This window comes from Macrobrachium rosenbergii, chromosome 41 (assembly GCF_040412425.1).
Source record: "Macrobrachium rosenbergii isolate ZJJX-2024 chromosome 41, ASM4041242v1, whole genome shotgun sequence".
Lineage (NCBI taxonomy): Eukaryota > Metazoa > Arthropoda > Malacostraca > Decapoda > Palaemonidae > Macrobrachium > Macrobrachium rosenbergii.
The window spans coordinates 40,020,079-40,033,563 of NC_089781.1; the positions used below are offsets into that span (position 1 = coordinate 40,020,079).

The 13,485-nt window shown below is 34.9% G+C and overlaps 1 protein-coding gene across 1 annotated transcript; it reads right to left on the reverse strand.

The window, feature by feature from the left end:
* Nucleotides 1-1,148: 1,148 nt before the first annotated feature.
* Nucleotides 1,149-13,041, reverse strand: LOC136827113 (protein FAM200A-like). Its single transcript, XM_067084872.1, has 5 exons — nucleotides 12,884-13,041; nucleotides 9,817-9,950; nucleotides 9,527-9,603; nucleotides 7,787-9,312; nucleotides 1,149-1,323 (listed from the first exon to the last, which is right to left on the reverse strand). The coding sequence occupies exons 1-5, from the start codon at nucleotides 13,039-13,041 to the stop codon at nucleotides 1,149-1,151; spliced, it is 2,070 nt and encodes a 689-aa protein (XP_066940973.1).
* Between the last annotated feature and the right edge of the window lie 444 nt (nucleotides 13,042-13,485).

Genomic DNA, 13,485 nt, shown 5'->3' on the forward strand with positions numbered 1-13,485 from the left:
TTTATATATATACATATATATATATATATATATATATATATATATATATATTTATATATATATATAAATGACTATATATATAAATATATTTGATATTTATTGTATAAGCACGCTCTATATGGTTATCAATATATATTTTATGATATATATATATATATAGGTATATACTTTTATTTTTCAACAGTTATATATATCCATATATATATATATATATATATATATATATATATATATATATATTTTATATATATATATACATATGCATATATATATATATATATATACATTATATATAATATATATATATATATATATATATATATATATATATATATATATATATATATATATATATATATATATTGTAAAGATTAGTGCCAAAATAAGCTAAAAAAACCCTCCTTTCTGCTTTTGCTTGGCCGATAGATAGGCCTCTATCCATTTGTAACTTGTGAGAGGTAGTGAAATCTGGTTTAGGTTGGTTCAGGGCAGAAATCCCAGGGTCTTAAGGCACGCTCAGGAAATAATCTTAGCCTAGGGCATTAACTGGCTGGTGCCCTTTCTTTGGTACAGGGCTGCGACCTGGGGTCGGGCCATCGCCCTCCCCCCTCTCCACCCGATCAGAAGTAATAGAAGGCCATGGCGCCAGAGGATCGCTCTCACACACAGCCCAGTCGCGAATGCAGGAGGTCACAAGTTCAAACGTCCCACCCCCCTTCTCGCCGCCACGTGGATCGCTGGCCCTTGCTTTGTACACCAATCACGTGGCCAGTATCTATTGCAAGTGGTGAATTGCAAATCCCAGAGCGAGCGGAAACTCTACTGCAGCCCTTTATCATCACAAGGGCGCGCCTCCATCACTCCACTGATCTACGACCCACGAGTGCGTCTTTGGTCGGAGGCCTTTGTCTACACACACACACGTGGACCCCTAGTGGATGCCGTTGAGAAGGACTGGAATGAAGCCCCGATGTCGTCTTCAGCCTTAGGCACTCCTGCAAGGCGGTAAAGTACCCTGAAAGAGTTGCTTACTCATGTTACTTTCACCCTTGTGCATTCCTTAAACTTCTGGGCCCGTATCTTGGATATCCCCTGAGTTTCTTGGTTTAATCCCAGCCCATGCATTCTCTGCACTCTTGCTCAAGTCACTAGTCAAACCTCGAGGCTGTCCTTGGCGCCCTCAGCACACCCTCGAGTAAAAAGCATTCCCCAAATTCCAGCCTTAGATTGTAAACTGTGTCCCATATCATTTCAGAAGGACGATCGTAGAAGAAATCTCCTTGGTCCTGTTCCTGGCATTCACAAGCTGTCGCCACCCCCAACCTTTTGGAGGACTTTCAACTGCGGCAGCAATTTAACTACATTTAATTCATTTTTCCCTTGGTCTTGTCTGTTATGTAAATATACCTATTTTTGTACCCACGTGTTTCGCGCGTTTTCCTTTGAGAAAGAGCCCTAAGCGCCTGCATATCTCCTTTTGTTTTTTATTTTATATGCTCCTGGTCATCTTACAAGGTCATTGTAGAGTACAGTAATGAAGTTCGAGTTTAAAAACTACCTGCACAGGAAACAGGAAACAAATAAATATATATATATATATATATATATATATATATATATATATATATATATATATATATATATATATATATATATATGTGTGTGTGTGTGTGTGTGTGTGTGTGTGTGTAGTAGTAGTTAATAGGAATTTTGACATAAAAATATATTTGACTTGGTTTTCAGTGTATTTGATTACAATATTTTTTTAAATAACCCCTAATCCCAGTTTCTGAGAATATGTATATTATATATACATATATATATATATATATATATATATATATATATATATATATATATATATATATATATATATATATATATATATATATATATAACTTCCGGAGTAACAGCTCGACGAACAATCCAAGGCAGGATTCTACACTGGTAAATATCGTAAAGGTACGTTTATGGGTGTGGGTATGAATTTTTATAGCTCTTGTTATTTAAATTTTAAATTAAATAATTGATGTTTCTACCCTCCTCTACAGGGCTTTTACTCTGTCATCTAATAGGCTGACTTTTCACGACGAAATAACAATTCTCACTAAATATTTCAGGAACAATTGTTTTCCATCAAAACTATTTTTTAAACAGTTAAATAGTATGTTGAATAAAAAGATGACGCCACCTACTCTCTATTACACTGTCCCTAAGATGAATTTATACGCTGTGTTCCCCTATATACAAGATGGCTCTTTCAGAAAGAAATTTCTAAACATCATTCAAAAGGAATTTTATATGTACAGTATATACATACATGCACACACACACACATACATACTACTTAGCCAAGGCCACAAAAAGTTAAGAATACCTTAGTTTTACCAGACCGCTGAGCTGATTAACAGCTCCCTTAGGGCTGGCCCAAAGGATTAGATTTATTCTACGTGGCTAAGAACCAACTGGTTACTTAGCAACGGGACCTACAGCTTATTGCGGAATCCGAACCACATTATAGCGAGAAATGAAGGAAAAATAAAAAAAGGAAGAAGGAGTACCAAGCGCTTTCGTGTTCTTTCAACGCATTTTCAAGGTACAATGAAAATGTGTTGAAAGAACACGAAAACGCTGGGTAAACCTTCTTTTATTTTTCCTGTGGCCTTGGCTAAATATATTGTCACGCGCTATTTAGTGACATATAAACACACACACACACACACAAACACACACACACACATATATATATATATATATATATATATATATATATATATATATATATAAATATATATATATATATATATATATATATATATATATATATATATATATATATATATATATATATATAAAATAAGTTTGAAACTGATTCAACAGAAAAAAATTGTAATCAAATACTCTTGAAAACCAAGTCAAATCAAATCTAAAATTCTCATTAACCACTGGACATTCATAACGTATATATGGAAATTTTGTTTATCAATTAACAATGCTTTGGATTTTTCCACATACTGTAAAGTGAAACTAAAGATAAGCTTTTTTTCATTCAAGACGGTACTGTAGAATGGAAATAGGGAGAATAAGAAATTGTAATAGTAGATGATACGTATCTCATCGTGATGTAATCTATACTAGTTTATCAGTTAAGAAAAACAAAAGAAAAATCACTGATGTAAAGATGAACACTCTCAGTATTTCGGGAAATAAATGTGATAAATATAAGTACTTATAGAATATACACTGCATGATTTTCTTGGGAGAGGTTTTATTATTATTATTAGAAACTATTATTATTATTATTATTATAAAAAAACAAATGGAAGAAAACCATCAAGGATCATTGACTTGAAATTCAACCAAAGAATATCTGTTCAAGGTTAAGAAGAGATCAGTTTTTATCATGTTTAAACAAACAGATAAAAGTACAGTTTTTGAATACGGGGAGAATAGGTGCCAGATGTTCCAGTTGCTCAGTATCAGGGAAACTGGAAGTCCAGCGGTGTGAGGAAGGGACCATCCTCAGCTGACTGCATATTGGTTACTGTTCAGCAAGTCTGGTTGACTTGAAGAGGTCAAGGATCAAATGTGAATGAAAGATATGTTTTCCTTATGGACAATTGACCAACAAGAAACCATCATCTGTTATTGATCATTTCAGAAACCAGAAACCCAACAATACGAGCCACTCTGTACAAAAATGCCAGATCTTGGTCCATCACACTGGAGAACAGTATTGAGGAAGGATAAATGATCTAAAACAGGTTGCACTGATTTTATCACCGTCATAAACATACGAGGCCTTATGTACAATTATTGTGCCCGCATTTACATTTTCTTTGGATGAATCTCAAAAGTAAAATGTGAATCAAAAGTTACACTAAATGCGTAAGAAAATGGTTTGCAAATGTTTGTATAGAATTAATTGAAGTTCATATAAACTATATTTTGAAATGGAATACAAAAACAATGCACTAAACTTCAGAATGTCCATGTCCAAAGTTTTTTAGTACACTTTTTACTGGAATTTTCATACCTTCGTTGGAGATATGAGTGCAGCGTTACCGCATGAACTCTGAATTCATCTCATCTCTTCCAGGTTCGAATGTCGGCGATGAAAGCAAAAATCTGTTTTCTATTCTGATTCCTGAGTTTTCAGAGGAACCATATCTCAAGGTGATGTGATGGGATATCGGTCATCTGATATCGCGCCATTGTGAAGATTTTAACAATTGGTAAAAAGTCTATTCCTTACTAACCTCTAAATTACAGTACGTTTGAGAATAGTTAAATTATGTTTCCTTTATACACTTTTATGATTTTAAACATAGTATTTCACTTTAATATACTTTTCTTTATATGCATTAGGTAAAAAAAAAAACTCATATTAATGAAAAGAGATTGTATTAGTGATAACAGTTTTATGAATACCTCGTAATAATGCCTCTTGAGTAATTATGAATAAACGGGCAATCCATTGATTGGAGTGAATATTTACGTGATTGAAATCTTAATTAATTTGAGGGAATTTTAATATTAAATTATCGTCTGTGATGAACAGCTTCAAATGATTTACTTAGCCCCATCCGCAAATGATTACCTGAAAATCTGATTATCTGATCATGAAATGTTCCGGGATTATTGCATCTGGCAAGGGCAGATAATATTTTATATCATATCAGCATTTCATGATGAAAACTTTGAATCGAAACAGCTAATTAACACTTCCATTCCTTTTCAACTACCATTATATCTAACGTGATTATAATTAAGCTGAAAATTGTAACAAGAAGTATTTCGTAACAAGAAAATTAATTTCCTTTAGTTATTCATATCTTAATCTTAATCATCTCTCGATTGTTCTTTATAATTCTTTAAAATCAAGCTACACAAATTAGGTCCAATTGAGTTCAAAATCATCTATTATTATTATTATCATTATTATTATTACATAAAGAAACCAATTTCATCATACACACACACACACACACACACATATATATATATATATATATATATATATATATATATATATATATATATATATGTGTGTATATATATATATATATATATGTGTGTGTGTGTGTGTGTGTGTGTTTTCTGTTTTCTCCTTCGCCAAAGTTAAGCGACGAATAGTGCTTGTATTAAATTCCCTATACTCTAGGAATAACTTACACTCATCAAGAATTATAAATGATAAAACCACTGGCCCTGCTAGTATTCGCACTAAGGGTTTAAGTTTAGATACAGTGATAGACGGTCGACTTGACCGGCTTGGGCACATCTCTTTAAACTCCAACGTGTGGTGTAAGTTAACCACAAGGATCAGTGAATTAATATTACGTGATGATTGTGGCTTGATATTTATTAGCGTAAAATAAGTCCTGTACGTATAAATGATAAAACTTTGTATATGTATGTATATATATATATATATATATATATATATATATATATATATATATATATATATATATATATATATATATATAACGTGTGTGTGTGAAATTGGCTTCCATGTGTAATAACAACAACAATAATAATAATAATAATAATAATAATAATAATAATAATAATAATAATAATAATAATAATAATAATTTAGTAAAAGATGATTTCGAACTCAGTTGGACCTAATTTGTACAGCTTGATTTTAAAGAATTACATAGAGCAATCAAGTGATAATTAAGGTTAAAATATGAATAACTGTAGGAAATAAATTTTCTCGTTACGAAATACTTCTTGTTACAATTTTCAGCTTAATTATAATCACGTGAGATATAATAGTAGTTAGAAAATAAATGGAACTGTTAACTAGCTGTGTTGATTCAAAGTTTTCATCATATATATGTGCACATGTGTGTATATAACGACAAAAGAACTAGAAATTTTAATTCAACAGTTTAATTTAGTTCGTTGGAATAATGCTGACCCTGAAAATGCTCTTCAAGGAAGGGGGATGCAAATTTCCTCGACACAGTCCACAGTTTTAAAGAGTCTGCATTTCATCCCATGAAGGAAACTGCTTATATATTTGAAACGGTTGTCACGCAAACTTAATCGCTAATTACCGCTATCTTCTACCTCATGCATACCGAGAAAGTTTGTCAGAGGAGAAAGTCCGTCAGTTGTGATCATGAACCTGTCAAAACAGGAGACATAAGATGCAATAAATATAAATTATGTATACAAATATAAATTCGTGAGAAAAAAAAATGGAGAATTAGAGGCTTAAGGGCAGTGAATGATAAGATTTTTAATTCAACTATATGTTAAAATAATATATTTAAAGAGTAATGTGAAACCTTGAAAGAGCCATAAAGAAGTAAAAAAACTATATTTTTTTTTAATTGTACATGTATTACAACAAAGATTCATCCAAGAACAACAGAGAAGCAAACAATACAAACCTCTTTTATACATAATTGTAGATAATCATGAAAGAGAACTCTTGTTTTTTTTTCTATTTATTTTCTTTTCTTTGAAAATCTTACTCCTTTTGACTTATAGTTTAAATTTTAGGAAACTGTAGATGAGTAACGGAAGGGCTTCCTTGCGTCAATAAAATCGAGGGAAATCTTTCGTCTTCGTGGTTGCAAGCTGATTAAAATTGAAAAATGCTAAGGAGAGAGAGAGAGAGAGAGAGAGAGAGAGAGAGAGAGAGAGAGAGAGAGGGGGCTGGGTTCACATCAACATTCCGCTGGTCTGTCCTGATTGCAGTAACGAAATTGGGAGATAGGGTAAGAATTTCCTCAAGATGAAACACGGATTACACTGGAAAGTTTCAATGAAGCGTTGGAGCTGAACATTATTGACTCTATTTTCAAAGTTTTACTAGACAATTTCTGTAGGTAAAATGATAGGTTCGTATAAATTTGTTTGAATCGTTATTAACAAATACCGAGGAAAATGATCGTATTTTGAGCTTCTTTTGCTTAATAATGCTATAATATGCCACATTGTCTTGGAGCATTTTTCGTATATCTCCTTTTCCAGATGTCGCTTTGCTAAGAGATGTTTTCATGTGAGACCTTATTAACTGTTGTTTTCTTTCGTTTCTTTTTAGATGAATACACACCTGAGAGATCGTACGTTTACAGGTTAATATATTGTTTGAATTCATAATCAACATATGATCTAATCAGGAATAAGTTGAAAATCGAAGATTATTTTAAACACAAACGAAATGTTTGAGGGAATTTTTAAATGCCTTTTACAGAGTCCTTCATTGGCTTTTGAACGTGCCTTTTTTCAACGCATTTGCCATTGATAACAGTACCTATGACAGTGGTTCTCAATCTTTTTTAATTGATGGCACCCTAAACTGATGTAACCATTCCCGTGGCACCCCTTCTTCACCCTCCCCCCATATCGCATGAATTAACTGATTTGATGAATATAATTACTGTATTATCCATAATCAAACCAAATTCAGCACCACCGTACATGCAGAAATAGATAGTATATACAAAGAGCATATTAGAAGATTTGAGGTAAAGAATTATGAATGCAGACTAAATAAAAAAAAATGGTAATCACCTTTAAGAAAAAAAAAAAAAAAACTCACCTAATTTAGTGAGATGTGTGTGCTTGATGTGACTGACAGATCCGTTTCAAGTTGGGTTGAATGGTGGACAAACATATTCTCATTTCTTCCTCAAGAGTTTTCAGCCTTTCCCTTTTGTTAGTTTTAATGTTTGCTAGAGCAGAAAACCCCAACTCACATAGGTAAGAAGAAGAGAACTGGATTAACATTACCAGAGTTTTTTTGGCAACATGAGGATACCTAGTCTTAATCTGAACCCAGAATTCGTCAAGAGACAGCTGCATGTACAATAAATTTAGATCACGATCATTACGTATTTCCACTAACTGCTCTTCTTCCATGAGGGTAAGCTGAGATTGGGTTGATACAGATGCAACAAATGGGTTTCTTATCCAGTCATAGATTTCAGTGCATATCTCTGGGAAATAGTGCTGAAGTTGTTTTTCCAGTACTGCTAGATGCTCAGAAATAATGGGTATTATCTCACCACTGTTTGCTGCTACTGCAACAAGTGAGAACGTGTCCAAATTGCCTTCTTTTACTTTGCCACCCCACAGTTGCAGTTTTTCTTTCAGAGTTTTAATTTTATCAGTGGAAGATAAAATATTTTCTGATTTTCCTTGCATGCTGGCATTTACCTTGTTTAAAAGTTCAAAGATGTCAGCTAAGTGAGACAATTTTGCACACCAAGTGTCACCTGCCAGTAAATCACAGAATTGCTCTTGTTGTTCAAGAGTGAAAAAAGTAAGCATCCCTTCCTTCAGTTCGCATACTCGTGACAATACTTTCCCTCTGGACAGCCATCTTACTTCCGTATGTAGAAGAAGATTCAAATGTTTTGCCTCAAGCTCTTCACATAGCTTAGCAAACAGACGAGACTTCAGCGGTCGACTTTTTATAAAGTTCACCATTTTTACAACTTTTTCCAGTACAGATTTTAAATCATTGCTAATTGTCTTTGCAACCAGCGCTTCACGATGAAGAAAGCAATGTGTTGTTATCACACTGCTGTTTTCTTTCTTCACTAATGACACAAATCTTTTAACTGAGCCAATCATGCCAGGTGCCCCATCTGTACAAATCCCCACACACGATTCCCAGGACAAACCAACTGATTTTAAGTACTCACTCAATGTAGAGAAAATATCATTGCCTGTTGTAGTTTCCTTAAGTTCTTTGCAACAAAAGAACTGGTTCACTATTTTAACATCATGAATGTACCGAACGAATACCAGTAATTGAGCCATGCCTCCAATGTCTGTGGACTCATCTACCAGAAGTGCAAACATTTCACTTTCCTTCACAGAGGTACATACAGTTTCCTCTATGTCTGCTGACATATCATGAATCCGTCTGCTAATGGTACTATCCAAAACGGGAATTTTCCTCACTTCTTTTTCTGCTTCACTTCCAAATATTGTTTTTACTATGGCACTACATGCAGGGAGAATCAGAGTCTCTGCTATTGTATGAGGTTTCATGCTTTTAACAACTAACTCTGCAACTAAGTAACTGCCCTCTCGTGTTTTATCAGATACTTTGACTTTCTTAGAAAGCATCAAACTCTGTTGTTTCTGCTCACTTAAAAGTCCTTCAAAGTAGGACCGAGGCTTGTTAGCAAGATGATTATGTTTCAGAGTTAAATGCCTCTTTAATTTGCTGGGCACCATTGCTTCATTAGCTAATTTATCACCACAAATAACGCGCAATGGCGGAGCCTCGATGGCACAGTCGGTTACAGCAGCAGCTTCGGACTTCGTAGAGGTCTGTGGCGCAGGTTCAAAGCCGCAGCCGACTGATCAGAGAGGCGGACACTTTGCTATCCGTGTAGACACCCTGGGATTATGTATGTAATCAACGGATAGGTTTGCTTAAAAAGCAAATGGGTGTTACAGACTAAATACACACACAAAACAAAGCCACTCCAACATCTTTTAAAAACATAACAAACATCTCACACGTCTTGAACTCTCAACCTACCCGTGCTACAACCTCTCGCTGCTGGGAAGAAAGGGCGTTGGGTCTGGTATGATACATGTACCACACGCGACCGGGGTCTAAGCGATGTCAGGCAGGGCAGCCGATCGAGACTACGGTCTACCCCAAAGCCAAATCAAAAGTCCTTCAAAAGAAGCACGTTAAAAGAAGAAGAAGAAATAACGCACAATGGCATAGGTGTAACTTCATCACCACACCAGAAGAATCCGAAACTTAAATAATTATCCGAGTAGTAGCGATTTTTCTTGTTTTTTTTTTTGAAGTTGATTTACTTGTTGTTGGAATGGCCAAATCCTTTTCACTCACACATCCACTTTCGTCCCTTTCTTCACCCTCACCACTAACTTCGTGTCTTCTCTTCTTAATGACAAACTTATCCATTGTACGGTATGTTAGAAGCACGATACTGTTCGATACAACTGTAATATAACCCCAGAAACAGCAAAGAACTTATGGCTTGACGTATTATGCCTCACTGACTCGGGAGTGGAAAACTGGGGTACCGTTACACAAAGCCGACGAGAACCGATCACGTACCGGACGGGCAACGAGTGTAAACAAAAAATGTGAGTATGAATAGACGACTGTTACACTTTATTATTATTATTATTATTATTATTATTATTATTATTATTATTATTATTATTAGCAATAGTAGTAGTAGTAGTAGTATTATTAGTTGTATTGTATTTGTACAAGTATAGAAAAGGAAATATCAACCTCTATTTGAGAAAAATGTTTGAGCATGTATATAACTTCCTACCTACACTGATAATTATATGAAGTCTTTTTCAAACTTCTTCTTTTTTTTTTTTAAATGTTCATTAAGACGATTTAGCCAAGACAAAACTCATGACAATTTTGCGGCACCCCTAGGCGCTGTCTATGGCACCCCAAGGTGCCACGGCACCCAGTTTGAGAATCACTGACCTATGGGATTGCATTCCCCTAGTTTTGCAGGAGGTTATGGAGTACTTTTAAAAAATGTTAATATATCTATGACGTTCTTCCTTAGGTATTTTCTCCTCAGATGAAGATTTTGGAAAGGAAAAATACAGTGAATAACTGAATCATTATAGTAAATAACTGCAATTCATCTAACCAGCTCATTCCCGTCATTTCTGTGAGTTCATATAATTTCAGTAACTGTAAAATGTGATGGCTAACAATGACAATTCGCGTGCTTCAAACGGAAAATGAGAACACAAAATATTCCAGGTCATTCCGTGGAGTTTGGCAAAATGATATTAACTTGACAAAAAAAAAAAAAAAAAATAAAAAATTACGCGTCATGCTCAGTGAGTAACAAGCTTTCACATCAAAGTTCCTTCTTTATTACTGATTATGGTGAAATAGGAACCTTTTTGGTCTGAATTTACAAGCCAGTCATATAATAGGGTTATAAACATGCCATAACTATTTGCACACGTACCTGCTCAAAGCAAACAGATATATGAAGCTGGTGCTGAAAGTTAGCTTCGTTATTGATTTTTATTTCTTTAAGCTTTTCTAGAGCATATTATCTCTTATATAAGCTGCAAAATTATTTACATAAAACATTTTAGAACCCTGGAATGAATTACATTACTATAATGGAGTGAATTCTTTGGCCCATCATTTCCCTAAACAGTATGAAATGCGAATTTCCAAAGTCGTCGCCAGTCCTCCTATAACGTTCTCATTTCCCATTTGCTTGCTTTCAGTTCACCTTTCGCCAAAGGAGATTTTCAGTTCTCTTATTCGACTTATTCTGGTATTGGACAAGAAACATTTATACGTAGAGCATAATATTAACAGAAAGATGAAAAGAACCAAGCAGAGAAATACAAAATATAATATTTGCATCTATGGTTTTCCCAACTGATAGGAAATGCAAGCAGTTTCAAAGAAGCGGTGAAGAGGAGCAAAGAAAATTACAGCAACAACCTGGTGGCTTTTATATATTTTGCTCATATAGAGAACAAGCTTTGAATACAAACACAGACGCAAATGACCAAATACATTTACGTATATTTTCATGCATCTGTTTAAAATGAAACTAATGATGGCAAAATGCTCTCTGCAAAGTCGGATCGGGTTAATAAGGTAGCTTTAAAACTTGCTGATACCAATAAATCATGTATATATATATATATATATATATATATATATATATATATATATATATATATATATATATATATATATATATATATATATATATATATATATATATATATATATATATATATATATATATATATATATATATATATATATATATATATATATATATATATATATATATATATATATATATATATATGTATTTATATACATATATATATTCTTAAGAATTTATCCCTCCCTTGTCTAGCAGCTAGTGAGCAATTTATTCGGTGAAGCATTTTCACCTTTCATCTGACTGTAGGACCAAGAAAACATGGCGGGCGAGGTAGAACCAAGTGTATTTTGAAGTAGCGAAAAGTGGTTAGCGCCTGTTTTTCACTCATGTAGCGATTGGCCTCCCACCTCAGCTGACCTGGGTGGACAATAGTGACCCCCTTTTCACCCCCATCACGCAATATGGGAGTAGCTGGGCCATCATGGGCATGGGGACATAGCCAGGCTGTGAGATAGATAGGAACTTAACCTCTAAGTACTTAATCTTAAGACCTTTTTTCTTCACTCTTTTGCTGGCTGTATGACTCTTTGCAGGTAAGGCGTAGGCTGAGACTTTGAAGCAAACAACTGGGGAAGATGTGCTCAGTTTTCCCGGATTCCACTCTGCAGCTACCGCTAAGTACAGCAACACGCTCGGTGCTCCCTTCACGCTGGCGAGAACTAATTCGGTACACAGCTGTGTTGTACATGTTCAGTGCACACATTTACCGACCCAGGTACTTTCATCCGCAATTAGTCAATAAGCCAGCCCTCTCCCTCCCTCCTGAAATTCCTTAATTTTCCATTCCTTCAAACTTCAATTTTCTTCCTCCAAAAAAGAAGTCCCTTTGTTAAGTCGCCCTACTTCGAGCAGCCTGTGAATCGCCCCATGACTTGCTTTGAAATCAACCTAATATGATTCAGTGATAAGTATTCAATTATCCCCTCCATCCTGCAAATTAAGGGCAAATTAGTTTAAGTGACATAAGTGTTCGATTCCTCCCCCATGCAGAGAGTTATTGTGTAATTAACACTTTCCTATCCAATTGACGTAACATTACGCAAAATCACCCTACCCCCTGCCTTACCTGACTGACGTAATTTTACGTAAAATTTACCAAAATTTTTCGTACGTGTGGTAGGGGTAAATTTTTTTTATTTTCGGACAAGTAGTGATTTCCATAGGGTAGATCATACCTTGGACCGTGTAACTTGGGTATCAATACGCCAGCCAAGTAGTTCATGTACTGCACATGCTCAAATCCCAGGCGCAGTAAAATTCTCACAATGAAATCAGCTGATCCCACCCACACTTCGCTCTCAGTGACCACACGTGCGAGCTGCTGTCGACACATATGTTTGTTTACATAGTGACGTGATGAGTGAACAATTTTCCGAGATGCATTCGCGAAGTTTTTACGGAAAAAGTAGCGCAAAACGCGTTAGTGCATCCCATAAGAGACGATTAGATTTTAGGCAGGGATCTGAATCTCCAGAAGATGCCAAGATAAGGAGGCTGCTAATGGATTATGACTTTTCTTGGAGGGCTCGTAGGATTAACCTCACACCAAGCAAGCAAGCCATGGAACTGCCTCGTCTGGAGTGGGAGGAAGAAGATTCCGATGCTGAAGTGATTGATGCTGATGTTGATGAAATGATTGAGGGGAGTGATGTTGATGAGGTAATGGCTCCAGGAGTTGTAGCATTAGAAAATGTGTTACAGGTACACAAAGAAGAGTTCAGAGAGGCTGCTATTAGTGTTGGTGAAGTACCGGGAACAAGTGGTGTAAGCATCAGGG